Source organism: Podarcis erhardii (assembly GCF_964252035.2).
Source record: "Podarcis erhardii genome assembly, chromosome: 3".
NCBI classification, from domain to species: Eukaryota; Metazoa; Chordata; class Lepidosauria; order Squamata; family Lacertidae; genus Podarcis; species Podarcis erhardii.
The window spans coordinates 121,754,320-121,774,048 of record NC_138507.1 but is presented as its reverse complement, the minus strand read 5'-3'; the positions used below and the strand labels follow the sequence as shown (position 1 = coordinate 121,774,048).

The following is a 19,729-nucleotide window of genomic DNA, read 5'->3' as shown; positions in this document are numbered from 1 at the left end:
CGGCGCTAGACCTCAGTGTCTGGGCAGAACGATGGAGGTGCAACCGCTCCTTCAGGTATACTGAACCGAGGCCATTTAGGGCTCCAGTTTTTGGAAGCCACGGGATGGGAGCATGCTATCGTCCTGTTCGCAGATTTCCCACAGGCATGTGGCTGGCCATTCTCGGGACAGGATGTTTAGACTAGATGGACCACTGCCTTGATCCAACAGGGCTGTTGTTCTGTTCTTGTGATGGGGAAAGCAGAGCTTTGAATGTGCAGCAGCTTCTGCGCTGGGGAGAGAATCAGTGTTGGCTGCCCTGACTGGCTCCATATTCTCTGAACTTGGCTTTGTGCAATTTGTTAATTTTCCATCCATCTGAATATTCTTTAGATCCATGACTCTGGAGATGGCGGGGGGCGTGTGGCAGAAAAACGGTCCTCTGTGTGTGTGTGTGTGTGTGTGTGTGTGTGTGTGTGTGTGTTGGGTGTGTGAGTGGTGTTTTTTGCCTGCCAGAGTCTGAAATGGAGAAATGGTCACATAATTGATGCAGAGACTATGCCACTGTGCAGAGGATCCCGGACTGATAAGAGAGCTTAGATTTCAGCCTTTTCTGTGACACTACAGAAGCCCATGAGAAATCCAATTAACACTGCCTTTCAGCTGCTGCGGCGATGGCAGCGTATGAAGCCTCATGAAAGGTTTTTGAAACCAAAATGCCAGAAGGAGATTGTCTCTTACATTCCTTTAAAAAACGGTATTTGAGTTTCCACTGTTCTTCACAGGGTCAGCCCCACCGTTGCAGACTATCAGTCTGCTTGCTAGCTGAGGTTTTGTAGATCTGGGGGGCTGCTGTTCCCCGGCCACCTTTATTTTAAAAATAATAATTGCAAATTTGGGTCCCTATGTCGGCAATTCTTCTTGTTTCCATTTTTGTGCCAATAATATTCTAGCTGCCGTTGTTGCATATAAAAACAATTTACAATCCTGTCTGTTAATATCCTCCCCTACAGTGCCAAGTACCGCATTTTTCGCTCTATAGGACGCATTTCCCCCCCTCCAAAAATGAAGGGGAAATGTGTGTGCATCCTATGGAACTAAACCGGGCTTCAGGAAGCTATCCGCAAGCCTTCGGAGCGCGGTGGGAGTGCCCACCGGGCTCCCAAGGCTTGCGGATAGCAGCCTGTAGCCCGAAGCCCAGGGAGCGCAGCGCTGCACACCCCGGGCTTCGGGCAGCTATCCGCAAGCCTTCGGAGCCTGGCGGGAGTTTTTTTTTTCTTTATTCCCCCCCCCCAAAAGAAAACTAGGTGCGCCCTATGGTCCGGTGCGCCCTATGGAGCGAAAAATACGGTACTTTAAGGCATTGCTCCTGTGATTATTACTACGGTTGCCCTTGTTCCTGGCCTGTTGTTGCGCAAACCCTCCATCTTCCAGGCCAGACCTCCGTGCTGCTGCTGCTGCTTCCCCCAACAATCCTTGATTTTCCTTCCTTTTTCTGCTGCTGCAGCAGAAGCCGCTGCCATCTCATTAGCCGGCTGCCTGTGCAGCTCATGCAGGAGGCTGAGCAAAAGAGCCTGCTCAATCAAACGGAATTTGCCACGCCAGGCTGGGACAGCGGCTGCTGATGAGGCAGAAGCCCTTCCCACCTTGGCTCGCAGGGAGAGGCCGAGAACCCAAAGCAGGCTGATAGAAGCTGCTGGAATGACAGAACAGGGGACCCTTTGCTCCTTCCGTTGTTCTTTGCTGGGGGGTGCACTGGACGCCTATCCTACAGCTGACGTGCATGTGTGAAGGGTTGTGTGTGTGTGTGTCCTTGTGCAGAGTTGTATCTCAAGCTCCCCGGGGCCCAAAGGATGCAGGGTGTCAGGCACCTAGGCGTTTCCCCCCCTTTCGAACTATCAGTTGCTAATCCAGCGCAGGTTGGATTAATGTGGTTCCTTAACTTATAAGGAACACATGCTCACACTCCCTGATGCTTCAGACAAAGGTAAGGGATGCGGGTGGCGCTGTGGTCTAAACCACTGAGCCTCTTGGGCTTGCCAGTAGGAAGGTCAGCAGTTCGAATCCCTGCGACGGGGTGAGCTCCTGTTGCTCTATCCCAGCTCCTGCCAACCTAGCAGTTTGAAAGCACGCCAGTGCAAGTAGATAAATAGGTACCACTGCGGCAGGAAGGTAAACGGTGTTTCCGTGCAATCTGGTTTCCGTCACTCTTTTAAAGCCATCTAGGATGATAGCTGGGACACGGGTCACACTGTGGTCTAAACCACAGACCATAGGGCTTGCTGATCAGAAGGTTGGCGGTTTGAATCCCCGCGACGGGGTGAGCTCCCATTGCTCGGTCCCTGCTCCTGCCAACCTAGCAATTCAAAAGCACGTCAAAATGCAAGTAGATAAATAGGTACCGCTCCAGCAGGAAGGTAAACGGTGTTTCCGTGCGCTGCTCTGGTTTGCCAGAAGCGGTTTAGTCATGCTGGCCACATGATCTGGAAAGCTGTCTGTGGACAAACAGTGGTTCCCTTGGCTTGAAGCGAGATGAGCACCGCAACCCCATAGTCGCCTTTGACTGCACTTAACCGTCTGGGGTCCCTTTTTTTTTTTGCTTCAGTCAAAGGCATGCATTTATAAAGGCAAAGCCGATCACGTATCTGGTTTATCTCATCATTCAAATGTCTGCTTGCTAAAACGTTGCTTGCTGCTGCAATGGGAAGAGAACCAGGACTTGAACTTTTCAAGGGAGGCGCTGTGATTTGGTGGCAGCCCATATGCTTTTTGTGCAGAAGGTTCAGCTTTCAGCATCTCTTGTTTTTTGAAAAGTAGCAAGCAGATGGCTGCCGGTTGGGAGGGAGCTTCCCTCTGTTCAAGCCTTTGGAGAATGGCTGCCACTCAGAGTAGACCAGCTTACCCCCCGCCCCGCCCCCCGCCCCATGTCTTGGACTACAACTCTCATCATCCCTGACCTTTGTCCTTGCTTGCCAGGGCTGATGGGATTTGCAATCCCAAGCTTTTGGAGAACTTCAGGCTAGGGAAGGTGGAAATAGACAATGCTGGGGTAGGTGGCCAAATAGTCTGGCCCAGGATAAAGCAGCCACCTTTGATTCTATGCTGGATTAGCTACCTTGGCAACTACCTAAGTACAGAGAAGGAACTGCCAGCATCAGAACAAGGAATAATAATAATAATAATAATAATAATAATAATAATAATAATAATAATAATAATAAATCATTTATACCCCACCCTTCCCGGTTCAGAAAAACAGGCTCAGGGCGGCTAACAACAGATTTAAAACACTTAATTGATGCAACAGTGTAAAACATGAATAATAAGGAAGAGCCCTGGGCCAACATCTTCAAAAAGTTATTCACTGCAATCCCAAGGTTTCTTTCCTTGTGAGTTGCTACCAGTTACGACTCCATTAATGTGCATGTGAAGTTAAGATTTATTTATTTTTTTGCCCCACTTTGCAACACTTGACACTTGCTTACACAGAACCACACTTGCCATTTTATTGCCCGGTTTAGAGGCAGCCTTTCAGAGCTCCTCGCAATCCCTTTCTACCGCCCCAAACGATTTTGTAGCACCAGCAAATTTGGACACCACCCTGACTCCGGGTCGTTTAAGAAAATGTTGAAAAGCACAGTCACCCCACTCCCGGAGGGCTTGAAAAACGTAGATTAGCAAGGCAGGTATTGGCAGGCTCTGTTTGGGGTCAGATCTGGGGTGAGGGAGAAAGGGCTGTTTCCATGAAAGACGCAGCCCTTTGTGGACGGTGGGGGCCTCCCTGGTCAGCCGCTGAGGCTGAGCCAACCTACTCCAAAGGAGCTTGCCTCTTGCCAGGGCTAATTTAGGACTTAAAGAGCAAGCAAAGTGAGTCTCCTTTCCACAGGCTTTCGGAATAAGCGAGGAAAAGTGTTGGTGGATGCAAGCTGTGTCTCGAATGACGCCGTATCTTGAGCAAACAGATGGCTCTTAAAAGCCAGAATGGCCCTTTCAAGTTAAGAGAGGGCTTGGATGCTTGGAATTTGGAGTTTAGCTTTTTTCCCCCCCTCGCCCCACTCCTTTTCAAGATAATTTGGCAAGGCATCCCCTCTGAGTTGGCCTGGCTCTGGGCCAGTGTAAAAAAACAAACTGGTCTGGAGCCTCAACCCAGGGCAGAGTTTTTCTGGAAGCCATGCTTTACAGGCCTGAGCACTCCTTAGGTGTATCTCCCCTTCTCTCTTCCGTAGTGGGCTGGTCTAAGCAAAAGGGCTCATCACATGCTGGTAGACTCTTGGACTGTACCATGACAAACTTTGGGGCAGGGGGTGGGGGCTACAGGACTGAATGCTGCCTTGTACTATAAATAAAAGACATTATCATGGCACATAGTTGTCCAAGAGAAACATTCCAGTCAAGGGACTGGGGGGAGATGCGATCCAGTTTGCATTCAAAGCTGAGCTTAAGTAATTCACACTTAATGAAATAACCCACGTGAACTACCATGAGACTTGTGGCTATAGGGTGGTATACAGTGGTACCTCGGGTTACATATGCTTCAGGTTACATACACTTCAGGTTACAGACTCCGCTAACCCACAAATAGTGCTTCAGGTTAAGAACTTTGCTTCAGGATGAGAGCAGAAATCGTGCTCCGATGGTGCAGCGGCAGCAGGAGGCCCCATTAGCTAAAGTGGTCTTCAGGTTAAGAACAGTTTCAGGTTAAGAACGGACCTCCAGAACGAATTAAGTATTTAACCCGAGGTACCACTGTATACAAATTTAAACAACAACTGAAACAAAGCCATCTTGCAAAGTTTGCGCTTCTCCGAATTTTGCGATTCAGTTCTCCAGCCCAAGTAATGTGTACCGAAAATGCGTATAATGTGCATTCACATGCATATTAGTGAAAGTAATGTGGAATAATGCAATACAATGGGGGGAACGCCCTGCAAAAATCTGTACAACAGGCAAAGCTGCATATCCAGATGTGCATATTGAGGAGATTTCACCCTTCCCATACCCAAGAATCTCCTGAGAATCTCCTGAGGTCTCTGCTGACTCTACAGAGAGGAGGAGCAATGTACTGCTCTCTACTTAATTAGTCAAGTGAGTGAGTGAGTCTCTGTGTGAATGAGAGAGTCAGTCAGTGTGTCGGAGAGAGAGTGCAAGAGATCGTGTTTATAGATAAGATTGCTGCTAAGAGCAGCTGCAGGCACTCAGAGTATAGCATTGATTTATGCTCAGATTATTTAGCTCTGTATATAGTTTTGTATTATAGCTGTAGTTATAGAATAAAAGGAGGATACTTTACAGAGCTGCTCTCCGAGTGGTTTATACTCTGCAAGACTGCAAAACGCTGCTGCGCAACGACTGTATAATTGAGACAGTGAATCCGGTGCTCTCAGCTCCAAGCTGTGAGTCCACAGCACTGTGACCTGTTCCTGTGGGAAAGGAGGTCTCTGGCAGTGCTACCCAGCTCGCCTAGCCCAGTCGGGGCTGTAGTGCATGAGTCCAGTTGGTACACTGGCTCAAGGGCGATGCTGACACATATTAGCATGAACTTTCACTTAAAAACAAAACACATTCACAAACTGGTGCGGAAATGTGGAGAACTGCTCTTAAGACAGGAAAAATGAGAAACTGAAACTGATAAATCCACCCACCCCGTTCTATGCTCAGAGCTTAAATTTAAGTGTTTAAGGGAGCTTTTCCATGCAGATTCAGGCCCGCACTTCCCCGCCTGAAGTGGTGCAGTCCAGAAACAGCTTTACCAGGTGACGATGAACTGTTTTTAATCTGTGCCCAAGACACGTGAGCCTTTCCTTTCGCAAAAGATAATTGTGCTGCCGCAGTACAGGCAGTTCTGATATTAAGTACGTCCGAATGACATGTGATTGCTTGCACAGAGCCGAAGCTGGAAGTAGCCCCAAAACATCACATAAAGGGGCAGAGCAGAGTATGCAGGGAACCCCCAAACAAAACGAGAATTGTCCATATATAAAGCAGCTCTCTTTTAAATCGAAACCAGTGAAGGCGGTGAAGGTCCTGTGTGAGAGTCTGGAGGCGGTTGGAGGATGGATGGCAGCCAGTGGAATGCGGTTGAATCCTGACAAGACAGAAGTACCGTTTTGGGTGGGTGTGGAGGACTCCCTGGTCCTGAATGGAGTAACTGTGCCCCTGAAGGACCAGGTGTGCAGCCTGGGGGACATTTTGGACTCACAGTTGTCCATGGAGGTGCAGGTCAATTCTGTGTCCAGGGCAGCTATTTACCAGCTCCATCTGGTATGCAGGATGAGACCCTCCCTGCCCGCGGACTGTCTCGCCAGAGTGGTGCATGCTCTGGTTATCTCCCGCTTGGACTACTGCAATGTGCTCTACGTGGGGCTACCTTTGAAGGTGACTTGGAAACTGCAATTAATCCAGAATGCATTAATCCAGAATGCAGCAACTAGATTGGTGAATGGAGGCGGCCGCCGAGACCATACAACACCGGTCCTGAAAGATCTTCATTGAGCACAATTCAAAGTGTTGGTGCCGAGCTTGAAAGCCCTAAATGGCCTCAGCCCAGTATACCTGAAGGAGCGTCTTCACCCCCATCATCCAGCCTGGACACTGAGGGCCAGCGCCGAGGGCCTTCTGGTGGTTCCCTCGCTGCAAGAAGTGAGGTTACAGGGAACCAGGCAGAGGGCCTTCTCGGTGGTGGCACCCGCCCTGTGGAACGTCCTCCCAGCAGATGTCAAGGCAATAAGCAACTATTTTACTTTTAAAAGACAACTGAAGGCGGCCCTGTTTAGGGAAGTTTTTAATGTCTGATGCTGTATTGTTTTTAATATTTTGTTGGAAGCTGCCCAGAGTGGCTGGGGAAACCCAGCCAGATGGATGGGGTATAAATAAAAAATTATTATTATTATAGTTTTATACCTTCCGTTAAGTTGCATATTGCTGCTTGAAGAGCAGCAGCGCAGGAAACATGCCCTGCGCTTTTGGGAAGGAGAGCTTCCGAACCCTGCGTCAGCTCACTGCTTTTTCCATTCTCCTTCAGGGCATCGGCCAAGCTACCTTCATCGGCCACGACTGGGGCGGTGTCACGGTGTGGCACATGGCTCTTTTTTACCCAGAGCGAGTCAGGTGAGTTGAATTAGCGTTTGTGCAGCATTTTTAGTTCTAAGGGAAATCAACATATTTAGCGGTTCCTCTCAAACTCCACCGTTCACACAACTTAAGAGAAAAAAATAAGTCAGCATTGGGAAGGTAAGGGCCACAGCTCAGCAGGGAAGCCTTGCAAGCAGAAGGTCACGGGTTTGGTCCCCAATGGCACTTCCATGTAGGGCTGGAAGACTAGACTCCTGCCTAAAATCGTGGAGAGCTGCTGTTGGTCAATGTGGACAGTACCGAGCTTGATGGACCAATGGGGTGAGGAAGCTTCCTGTGTCTGATGGCCTGGGACTCGGACTCGGAACTGGAGGAGTCTCGGTCCACACCGAATCCTCTGCCTCAGGCGGCATCTGAACCAAGTCTGGGGCCTGATTCTGAAGAGCCCTAGTCTGCACAGGTTCCCCTGCAACAAGCACCACCTGGGCCGAGTCGGGCCTGAGCCTGCCCTGGCTCCAGATGCGGGGATTCCCTCGTTGCCTCCAGGTGGGCCATCACTTACAGCTGATCCACTACCGGTTGGGTCAGGGGAGGCTGAGGCGGCCTCTGGACCCACCGACGTCTCCCGAGCTGCAGAGACTGAGGTCTGAGAGAAGGAGAGACCTGAGTACTCACAGGAGGAGTGCTCACCTTTGGGCGAAACAGGGAGGTGAGTCACCGGGGGATCAGGACCGGCCATTACCCCGACAGAAATAAAAGGCTGCCGGACCCCGCCCCAGGTTGTGAGGGCAACATTGCTGCTTGATGGACTGACTGCTCGTGGAATCCTTGGATTTGGGACCGGACCTGGACTGCATTGCTTGGGTTAACCCCTGGGCCCAGCACACTGTGTTCCTAACAAAATAGCATTAGTATCTTGAACTTACCTGGGCAGTGGTGTTAGCAAATGATTCCCATGGTGCTATGTGCAAACCTCTGTTCTTTGCTCGGAATAAACATGTAAAATAGGGCAACCTGGCCTTATTATTTATTTATTTATTTATTTATACATACCCCACCCATCTGGCTGGGTTTCCCCCTGCCTTTCTGCGTGGCTCCCAACAGAATTAAAAGCACAATAAAACACCAAACATTTAAAACTTCCCGATAGAGGGCTGCCTTCAGATGTCTTCTAAAAGACTGGTAGTTGTTTTTCTCTTTGACATCTGCTGGGAGGGTGTTCCACAGGGCGGGCGCCACCACCGAGAAGGCCCTCTGCCTGGGTCCCTGTAACCACACTTCTTGCAGTGAGGGAACTGCCAGAAGGCTCTTGGAGCTGGACCTCAGTGTCAGGGCTGAATCATGGGGGTGGAGTCGCTCCTTCAGGTATCCAGGGCCGAGGCCGTTTAGGGCTTTCAAGGTCAGCACCAACAATTTGAATTGTGCTCAGAAACGTGCTGGGAGCCACTGTAGGTCTTTCAAGACTGGTGTTATATGGTCTCGGCAGCCGCTCCCAGTCACCAGTCCGGCTGTCACATTCTGGGTTAGTTGTAGTTTGACTTGTTATGCTTGTGACCAGTCTTTGATGCATCAAGCCAAAGCTTTGTGTTCAAAATCAAGAGCAGGGTTTCTTGGCCAGAGCAGTGATCTGTCTCGGGAGGCGTCGTAACTACATTTATTTAAAACGTTTAAGATGCCGGAAGACTGTTGCTTTTTGCAGCCACAGACTAACACTGCCTTCTGGCTTCTTTCTGAAATGTTTCAGGGCAGTGGCTGGGCTGAATACGCCCTACAAGCCTTCAGATCCCACAGTGGATGTGATGAAAAGGATTGAATCCATACCTGTCTTTGATTATCAGCTCTACTTCCAGGAGCCAGTAAGTATCATAAGATCAAGATTGTGGAGTTGAAAAGGGTCTTCTAGTCCAACCCCCTGCAAGGAAGTGTAAGAGTATGGAAGTTGGTGACGTGTACCGTGTTGGTGTCCAGCTGAGGCTGTGCCAGAATCTAGACTTGGGGTAGGTATTCTGTTTTTAATCCAAGGTGTCTGCTGTTCATCTTTGGAACTGGACCCTGAACTGGACCATATGGAGGATCCTGGTCTGTAGTGGACCACACGAGGGCAGAAGGCCAGTCCAATCTAGAGGCTTCGTTTCGCCAACAAATTACAGGAGCTGAGTTTGCACTCCTATCCATGCCTACCTGAAGAGGGCTCTGAGACCTGAGCACGCAGAGCCTCCATTCACACATCGTGCTACACACTAAACCATGGTTTGGTGTTCATTTTCTGCTGTTCGCCAAACCATGGTTTGGTGTTCATTTTCTGCTGTTCGCTAAACCATGGTTTAGTGTGGCACTGCAATTGTGTTGGCTCTCAAGGAGGAGGAGGAGTTTGCAGCCGTTCTGCTCCTCTTCAGGCCTGTAAGGTCAGTTCAGGGCAGCCACTAACCCAGGTTTGGCTTAGTGTGCCATCCAAACCCGTGATTGCAGTTGAGGTTTTTGGATAGCTCAGTTGGTTAGAACGTGGTTCTGATAATGCCAAGGTCCTAGGTTCGATTCCCTTATGGGACAACTGCATATTCCAGCTCTACAATTCTGTGGTTCTATTACATCCTGAGCCCAACCTGCGCTGACCTAAAAAGTCTACAGAAAAGCAAAGTGGGTAGACTCCTCTCTGGCACCCCTTTTAGGCTGCAAGACTCCCAGCTCACACCCGAGAGCCAGAGTGTCGGTTGATTCCGCTTTCCCACCCTGGAAGATATGCAGCACAGACAGTTTGGGCTTCAGCTGCTGTCAGTTTCCTGCATTTAGTGTGCTCAGGGCACTGCAATGGTTCAAAGGAAGAAAAATTCTTGTGCAAGCCCAAAATGTAGCTCTTGGTTCCGTGTTGGCCATTTGTTTTGTCGCCTTTGATCTTGGGAGTTTTATCACGCTTTTCTTGTGCCCTGCCATGAGTTGATTGATTATGAATCATTTTTTGGGATGAGTTTTTTGTCTGCAGATTGTTTCAAGCCTGCAAGAGTACGATACGATACGATACGATAATCTTTATTGTCATTGTCCCATACAGAACAACGAAATTGAAAAAAATCTGCATCAGACATTTAAAAACCAACAAGCCTGCTATCCGAGCCTGGTTAGCCCCCTAAAACTCTGATACCCCATAATTAAATACAATATACTCCCACAGAGACTCCTTACACTGCGTTTAAAACCAAAATCGCATTTGGATAGAAACTGTTTCTCAGGTGGCTAGTCCTAGTCTTTATAACCCTGGACCTTCTTCCAGAAGGCAGAAGCTGAAAGAGATCATTTCCTTGGTGCACACTATTCTGCACTATCTCTGCAGTTTTCTTATGGCACCTGGAAGCATAGATTTGATCCAAGGTGGGAAGAGTGCACCCAGTTATTCTCCTTGCAGTCTTTACAACCCTGGACAGCACTGTTTTTTCCCTGACCGTGCAGCTCCCAAACCACACACACAGACCATAAGTTAATACACTCTCAAAAGTACAATGGTAAAATGCCATCAACAGGTCCTTTGAGAGATTATTTTCCCGGAGGATTCTCAGAAAATATAACCTTTGCTGAATGCCCTCCGTTCAGTCTTTTCCGCGTGATGTGATGTTGCATCCTCAGAGGCATGCTGGGACACAGAAGCAAACGAAAGAAGTGCCATGGTCAGATCACTTCCTGGTGCAACTGGACTTCTCCGCGACCCATCCCCTCTGCAGGGAGGTGGGACCGATTCGGATGGTCCGCCCCCGCCACTTAATGGATCCAAATGGTTTCCAGAGAGTGGTTGGGGATGCTTTATCCCATGTTGATGGCCTTTCAGCCGATTCCCTGGTGGCCCGCTGGAATGTGGAGTTAACCAGGGCTATTGACTGTTTGGCTCCGAAGCGCCCTCTCCGATTGCATGAAGCCCGGAGAGCCCCGTGGTTTTCCACGGATCTGAGGGCAATGAAACAATCGTTGAGACGGCTAGAGCGCCGGTGGCGGATAACTCATTCTGAATCTGACCGGACACGGGTTAGAGCTCAACGTCGAGCCTACCAAGTGGCGATAGCGACGGCGAAGAAGACTTTCTTCACCGCCTCTATTGCATCTGCAGAAAACAGCAGCAGGAGACTCTTTCAGGTGGTTCGCAATTTAGCGGAACCACCTGTAACATCGGGGCCCAGTACGGGCCACATGTTCTCCTGCAATGATTTTGCAAATTTTTTTGCAGATAAAATCGCTCAGATTCGGGAAGAAGTAGACTCCACCGTGGGAGCAGGGCCGGGGCGGGAGAGTGCTAGAGTCCTGTCTGGTCAAGTTGTGTGGGATCAATTTCAATCTGTTACCTCCGAGGATGTGGACAGGCTGCTTGGACGAGTGAAGCCAACCACCTGTCTCCTGGATCCTTGCCCATCCTGGCTTATAAAAGCTAGCCGGGAAGGACTGGGCGATGGGCTTCGTGGGGTGGTGAATGCTTCCCTCCGTGAGGGAGCCTTCCCAGACCCGCTGAAAGAGGCGGTTATTAAACCGCTTCTTAAAAAACCATCTTTAGATGCGGCCACGATGGCCAATTATCGCCCAGTCTCAAACCTCCCATTCTTGGGCAAGGTGATTGAGCGAGTGGTTGCTGAACAACTCCAGGCACGCCTGGAAGAAGCGGACCATTTGGATCCCTTCCAGTCGGGATTCAGGCCTCATCATGGGACTGAAACTGCCTTGGTCGCACTGGTTGATGATCTCCGGCGGGCTAGGGACAAAGGTGAGAGCTGTTTCCTAGTTCTGCTGGATCTCTCAGCGGCGTTTGATACCATCGACCATGACATCCTTCTGGACCGTCTTGAGGGGCTGGGAGCTGGGGGCACTGTCATACAGTGGTTCCGCTCCTTCCTCCTGGGCCGTGTTCAGAAAGTGGTGGTGGGGGATGAGTGTTCAGACCCCTGGCCGCTCACTTGTGGGGTGCCTCAGGGTTCTGTCCTCTCCCCCATGCTTTTCAACATCTACATGCAGCCGCTGGGAGCGATCATCAGGAGGTTTGGGCTGGGTGTTCATCAGTATGCAGATGATACCCAGCTCTACCTCTCTTTTAAATCAGAACCAGTGAAGGCAGTAAAGGTCCTATGTGAGTGTCTGGAGGCGGTTGGAGGATGGATGGCGGCTAACAGATTGAGGTTGAATCCTGACAAGACAGAAGTACTGTTTTTGGGGGACAGGAGGCGGGCAGGTGTGGAGGATTCCCTGGTCCTGAATGCGGTAACTGTGCCCCTGAAGGACCAGGTGCGCAGCCTGGGAGTCATTTTGGACTCACAGCTGTCCATGGAGGCACAGGTCAAATCTGTATCCAGGGCAGCTGTTTACCAGCTCCATCTGGTACGTAGGCTGAGACCCTATCTGCCTGCGGACTGTCTGGCCAGAGTGGTACATGCTCTGGTTATCTCCCGCTTGGACTACTGCAATGCGCTCTACGTGGGGCTACCTTTGAAGGTGACCCGGAAACTACAACTAATCCAGAATGCGGCAGCTAGACTGGTGACTGGGAGCGGCCGCCGAGACCATATAACACCGGTCTTGAAAGACCTACATTGGCTCCCAGTACGTTTCCGAGCACAATTCAAAGTGTTGGTGCTGACCTTTAAAGCCCTAAATGGCCTCGGTCCAGTATATCTGAAGGAGCGTCTCCTCCCCCATCGTTCTGCCCGGACACTGAGGTCCAGCTCCGAGGGCCTTCTGGCGGTTCCCTCACTGCGAGAGGCCAAGTTGCAGGGAACCAGGCAGAGGGCCTTCTCGGTGGTGGCGCCCGCCCTGTGGAATGCCCTCCCATCGGATGTCAAGGCGATGGACAACTACCTGACATTCAGAAGACATCTGAAGGCAGCCCTGTTCAGGGAAGTTTTTAATATGTGATATTTTAGTGTATTTTTTATCTCTGTTGGAAGCCGCCCAGAGTGGCTGGGGAAACCCAGCCAGATGGGCGGGGTACAAATAATAAATTATTATTATTATTATTATTATAAGGGAGGGACCTCAGATAGCAACTCCTGTCTAATATTCAAGGGGAGGGAGTTCCAAAGTTTTAATGCCACTAGCACTAAGACCCCAAATCCTGCATTGAATTTGATTTGAATTAATTTTATAATGAAATGATTTTAGAATCTTGTACTATTTTATTGTTGTTAGCCGCCCTGAGCCCGGCTTTGGCTGGGGAGGGCAGGATATAAATAAAATTTATATTGTTGTTGTTGTTGTTGTTGTTGTTGTTGTTGTTGTTGTTGTTATTATTATTTGGAATGGACCTCCTGATAGGATGGTTTCTGCAGCAGGCCCCCCACTGGGTATCTAAGAGAGTGAGATGATCTCTCAGAAACCAAGATAGTCTTCCTAGCATGACCCAGAACTCCAAATCCATTTTTAAGGCTGAGAAGAGGAATAAAGGGAAAATTCATAGTCCTTGTATTAGCAAGGCTGGAAGTGAATTTGAGAGAGAGAAGGCGCTCTGTAGAGCAGCCTTTGCAAAGCTGGTGCCCCCCCCCAAAAAAAAATGATTTGGACTACAACTCCCATCAGCCTTTCCAGCATGTTGCTCTCCCTACTGAACTACTTCCCTCCCACCCTCAGTCGGCCCTCTGACCACTAGGCATCCTGTTTTGCAACCTTCGAGTTTTCCTAAGGCTTTTTTTCTTTATGTGAGGTTTTGGTTTTGTGTTGGCTCTGGAGTGAGAGATTTGTTTTGGCCTCAGAACCCGCTGCGATAAACTATTCCCTTGCCAGAAAAGATCTATTTCTCACATCTGTGGCAAGCTGCAGTTTTGCCTTCGCCAGCATGAAGCAGCCGGCCCTGGTTCTGGCTGGAAGGGCTGAGCCCGTGCTGGCAGCTTCTGGGGAAAAGCTTCACTGCGTGGGGAGAAGAGGTCCTAAGCTTTTTTTCACATTGGACTGAGTGCAGCCTCTGCCTCTCCTCTCCTCTCTCTCTCTGTGTGTTTGGGTGAGGGAGGCAACCCAGCTGGAAGTGATTTCTGGGCGCCCGAAGTGCATTTCCGTGTCGTCGCCCTGCTTCGCTCGCAGTTTTGATTAAAGGGATGAATTATTGAAATCGCCCAATTGCCGCTCAAGGTTATTGCTTTCCAGGGTTGTTTTAGCTGGCGTTTATTATGCAAATGCTCTTCTTCTCCCCCAAATTGTCCTCTTCCCTAACACTTTGCACTGATTTTGTGTGTGTGTGTGTGTGTGTGTGTGTGTGTGTGTTCACGCATGCGCACTCAGTTTTGCACCCTTAGGAAAGTTTGCGTCCGTGGGAAGCATTTTTCTTTTTCATTCATTACATACATCTCAAATTCTTAACATTTACTATGTATTCCTACACCAGTGTGGTGTAGTGGGTAAGAGCAGTAGTCTCGTAATCTGGTGAACAGGGTTTGCTTCCCCGCTCCTCCACCTGCAGCTACTGGGTGACCTTGGGCCAGTCACACTTCTCTGAAGTCTCTCAGCCCCACTCACCTCACCGAGTGTTTGTTGTGGGGGAGGAAGGGAAAGGAGAATGTTAGCCGCTTTGAGACTCCTTAAAGGGAGTGAAAGGTGAGATAGCAAATCCAAACTCTTCTTCTTCTTCTCGTTCCCCTCCTAGGCTTTCCCCAACTTCTGCTTCTGGTTTGTTTCTCCTTTCACCCACTTTGCTACCTCCTAACAGAAAAAGTAAGGTCCGTATAGTTATAGCTATGAATTTCCCAGTAGTGATGTATGGAAGTGAGAGCTGGACCATAAAGAAGGCTGATCGCCAAGGAATGGATGCTTTTGAATTCTGGTGCTGGAGGAGACTCTTGAGTGTCCCATGGACTGCAAGCAGATCAAACCTCTCCATTCTGAAGGAAACCATCCTTGAGTGCTCACTGGAAGGACAGATCCTGAAGCTGAGGCTCCAATACTTTGGCCACCTCGTGAGAAGAGAAGACTCCCTGGAAAAGACCCTGATGTTGGGAAAAATGGAGGGCACAAGGAGAAGGAGACGACAGAGGACAAGATGGTGGGACAGTGTTCTCGAAGCTACCAGCATGAGTTTGACCAAACTGCGGGAGGCAGTGGAGGACAGGAGTGCCTGGCGTGCTCTGGTCCATGGGGTATGAAGAGTCGGACATGACTAAATGACTAAACAACAACAACAAAGCCAAAATAGAGAAGCCATTCCTTTTCCTATAGCAACAGCTTTGGTCTCAGTGCAGAGCAAGCAGGTTTCTGTGTCTCAGCTTCCAGATCAGCTCACACCCCAAAACTCAGGCTCTTGTTCTCTCACCTCAAAGCTAAGTAAGTGGGATGTTGGAAAGCCCCCCCCCCATTTGCCTGGAGGGCCCCATCTCTTTGTGATAGCTCTTTCCACCTAGTTCATTCTTTCGGGATGCTGACGAGGAGACTCAAGCAGCCAGCTACGCAGAAGCTTGTCTGAGAAACAAGCTCCTCTCTTAGATGCCACCACGCCCAGGGTGTAGGACCCCAAGAATGGGAAGGGACTCAGGACATCATCCAGACTGACCCCCCCCCTCAAATCCACAACATCAATACTAATAAATATTGCCACTTGCTCTGGATAGGGGTACTGGAGAAAAATCCTGCCTGGTTCACCATCTTCTTTCCCATAGTGTCCAGCTAGATATTTACATACATATATAATCGGCCTGTCGCTCAATATCCAAGAAACCAAAGTGCTGCACCAACAAGCACCAAAGAACTCCTCCGCAGTGCCACAAATCCAACTTAATGGTGTAACGTTGGAAAATGTTGATCATTTTTCCTGCCTAGACAGTTATCTTTCCACAAGGGCCAACATTGATGCCGAAATCCAGCATTGCCTGAGCTCTGTGAGTGCAGCTTTCTCCCGATTGAAGCACAGAGCATTTGAGAACCAGGACATTGACAGGGAACCCAAAATGCTTGTTTACAAAGCTATTGTACTACCAACTTTACTGTACGCTTGTGAAACATGGACCACTTATAAATGCCATCTCCAACTCCTCAAAAGATTCCATCAGCGGTGTCCTCAAAATTTTTTACACATCACTTGGGAAGGCAGGCAAACTAATGGCAGTGTACTAGAAGAAGCAAATATCACCAGTGTCAAAGCAATGATTCTTCAACATCAGTTTCATTGGACTTGTCAATGATTCTTCAACATCAATTTCATTGGACTGGTCATGTTGTTTGGATGCCTGATTATTTGCTTCCAAAGCAACGGCTCTATTCCTACCTTAAGAATGGAAAGCGACATACTGGTGGACAGCAAAAGAGGTTTAAAGACTCTCTCAAGACAAATCTTTAAAAATGTTGTATAAATACCAACAACTGGGAAACACTGGCCTGTGAGCTCTCCAATTGGAGAATACCTTCTACCAAAGGTGTCATTAACTTTGAAGAAACACAAACTCACAACGAAAGGGAGAAACGTGCTAAGAGGAAGGCACATTTGACGAACCCTCACCATGATCAACTCCCACCCAGAAACCTACATCCCCACTGTGGAAGGACGTGTGGATCCAGAATTGGCCTCCACAGTCACTTACAGACTCACTGTTAAAACTGTATTAATGGGAGACAATCTTACTCGGCTGTGAGTGATCGCCAAAGTAGAAAAAAAAGACATACATAATTTTATCTGTATGCCACATTTTTATAGTTAAAACCATCCTCGAGGCAGGTTACAACATGGGGAAAAAACCCACACATTTACAAACCTAGCAAAATTAGTCATAAACAATAAATATAATGCAAGAATGGACTGAATGGACCCCCTTCACCCTAATAAAAGCAGGGCTCCTTTCCCACAGTTTTGCTCCCCACCGTGCCTGCAGTGGGGCAAGTAATCTTGGCTCATCTGGCCAGCATCAAAGGGAGGGAAAATCTCCTGGGCTGGCAAGTGTGCGTCTCAAGAAGCAGAGCTGGTAGATCTGCCCACGGCCTTGAAGAATTCTTTCCTGCCCATCCAAGCTCTATATGGCCAGCAATCCCACCTCATCAGCAGTTTGGCTTGTGGGGTTGGGAAGAATTAGTGCTGAGGCTGGGCTCTGAATCACAGCTGGGCTAGTCTACAGCAGTAATCCAATTTAGCTTTGCAAGGAAAGAACCCATCATTCACTGAGAACAGAGAGGGGATGACAATCCAGCCACATTCAGGCAATTGGAAATTGGAGCCGACTGGCGCTGTCAACCCAGAGTGATGAGGGGCTATAAAATCTGCTGCTGGCACCATCTGACTTTTATTGATTTCCTGGTTATCTCAAATGTCAGGACGGTGCTTTGTGTGTGTCCCCCCCCTTTTTTTCTTTCAGTGTTGTCGTCAACCAGTTCTTTAAAAGCAAACTGCATTAAACCGACTTTAATCCTTTCTTTAACATGTTCGGTAGATAAAGGGAACACTCTGAATGCAAAATACCTGGATCTGCAGGAACGTTTCTTTCACACAATGCTGCTATGGTTCAGTCTGAGGTCTCTGGGCCAGGAGCGCAGTCTGTTTCGAACAGCACACGCAAAGAAGCACAGGGGCAGAATTTCCAGGCCTTTCCAGGGCTGCCGGATCTCTGGAAACTTGGGGTCTGAGAGCCCAGGGGTGGCAAATGAGCCTAAGACTGTAAGAAGTGCCTGCTGCATCATGCCAGTGGTCCATCTATTCCTGCATCCTATTCTCACAGTGTCCACCCAGATGACTCCATGGGAAACTAGCAAGCAGGATTTGAGCACGAGAACCTTCTCCCCTCCGGCAGTTTCCAGCAACTGAGATTCAGAGGCATCCTTGCCTTGGGCAGTGGAGGCAGAGCAGAGCCATCCTGGCTAGGAGCTGGGCTTTTTTTCCAGCAGGAACTCAGTTCTGGCACCTTTCAGGCCGGCGCCATTGCCATTTTAAGACATGAACAAGGGTTCGTGGTGCATTCTAGCACCTCTTTTTATAGAAAAATAGCACTGGCTAGGAGCCTCTCCTCCACAGTCTTCTCTTATCCTCTTGTAGAGCCATTTATTTATTTATCTTGATTACCATATTTTTCGCTCCATAAGACGCACCTAGTTTTTAGAGGAGGAAAACAAGAAAAAAAATATTCCGAACGAAACAGTGGATGTATGATTTTTGTGGCCACAGACATGTGATTTGACAGTGAGTTTGGGGTAGCCCAATGCAAAAATCCTGAGGATCCATGTGGATCCATGCTTTGTAACCACGTTTTTGAGCCATTGAGGCCCCACGCAACAGTGGGTGTGAGATTTTTTTGGGTGGCAGCATTTTGGACATGCTATGTGATCTGATGGTGAATTTGGGGTGATCCAATGCAAAAATCCTGAGGATCCTTGTGCTTTTACCTCCCCCCTCCCAGGTAGCCTCCTTTATCGCTAGCGTCCCTTATCTCCCTCCCGATTGCTTACCGATCAGCTGCTTCCTTTCAACACTCCCTTCCCTCTTGTTTGCCTTAGTGTCTTTTCCTTAGCTGGAGCAGTTTTTTGTTCCTCCTTTTCTTCTAATTTCTCTCCTCATTGCTTGTTTTAGTATTACTGTCTCCTCTCCTTGCAAGTTCGCTGTCTTTACCTCCCCGCTCCCAGGCAGCCTCCTTTATCGCTAGAGTCTCTTATCTCCTTCCGATCACTTGCCGATCAGCTGCTCAGCAGCTTTGTTTCAACACCCCCTTCCATCTTTCTAAAAAAAAGAAGAAGCACGATCTGCTTTTCGTCCCTGGGTAATTCGGCTCCAGGGACCACGCATTCGCTCCATAAGACGCACAGACATTTCCCCTTACTTTTTAAGTGCATCTTATGGAGTGAAAAATATGGTATATTCATATAACCAATAGACCACAGGGCGGTTTCCAACGCCCATCTAAGCTTGGTGCTCCTGTGTCAGCAAGTTCCATAGCTGAACTGTGTGCTGTGTGAAGAAGGACTTTCTTTTATCTTTCATCTGTTCTGAACCTTCCAACAAGCTCCTTCAGATGGTCCCAGAGTTCTAGTTCCGGGTGCGCAGCCTGGGAGTCATTTTGGACTCACAGCTGTCCATGGAGGCGCAGGTCAATTCTGTATCCAGGGCAGCTGTCTACCAACTCCATCTGGTACGCAGGATGAGACCCTACCTGCCCGCGGACTGTCTCACCAGAGTGGTGCATGCTCTAGTTATCTCCCGCTTGGACTACTGCAATGCGCTCTATGTGGGGCTACCTTTGAAGGTGACTCGGAAACTACAACTAATCCAGAATGCGGCAGCTAGACTGGTGACTGGGGGCGGCCGCCGAGACCACATAACACCGGTCTTGAAAGACCTACATTGGCTCCCAGTACGTTTCCGAGCACAATTCAAAGTGCTGGTGTTGACCTTTAAAGCCCTAAACGGCCTCAAAGGCCCAGTATACCTGAAGGAGCGTCTCCACCCCCATCGTTTTACCCGGACACTGAGGTCCAGCGCCGAGGGCCTTCTGGCGGTTCCTTCATTGCGAGAAGCAAAGCTACAGGGAACCAGGCAGAGGGCCTTCTCGGTCGTGGCGCCTGCCCTGTGGAACGCCCTCCCATCAGATGTCAAAGCGATAAATAACTACCTGACATTCAGAAGACATCTTAAGGCAGCCTTGTTCAGGGAAGTTTTTAATCTGTGATATTTTAGTGTATTTTTGGTTTTTATGGAAGCCGCCCAGAGTGGCTGGGGAAACCCAGCCAGATGGGCGGGGTACAAATAATAAATTATTATTAT

General features: G+C 49.0%; 1 protein-coding gene across 1 annotated transcript in view; it reads left to right on the top strand.

Annotated features, from left to right (window-relative positions):
- EPHX2 (epoxide hydrolase 2) overlaps nucleotides 1-19,729 on the top strand; it is a 105,344-nt gene that overhangs the window by 65,899 nt on the left and 19,716 nt on the right. The window contains exons 11-12 of the mRNA XM_081854765.1: nucleotides 7,001-7,086; nucleotides 8,795-8,906. Coding sequence (XP_081710891.1) covers nucleotides 7,001-7,086; nucleotides 8,795-8,906 — 198 coding nt within the window. The remainder of the gene's footprint in view (nucleotides 1-7,000; nucleotides 7,087-8,794; nucleotides 8,907-19,729) is intronic.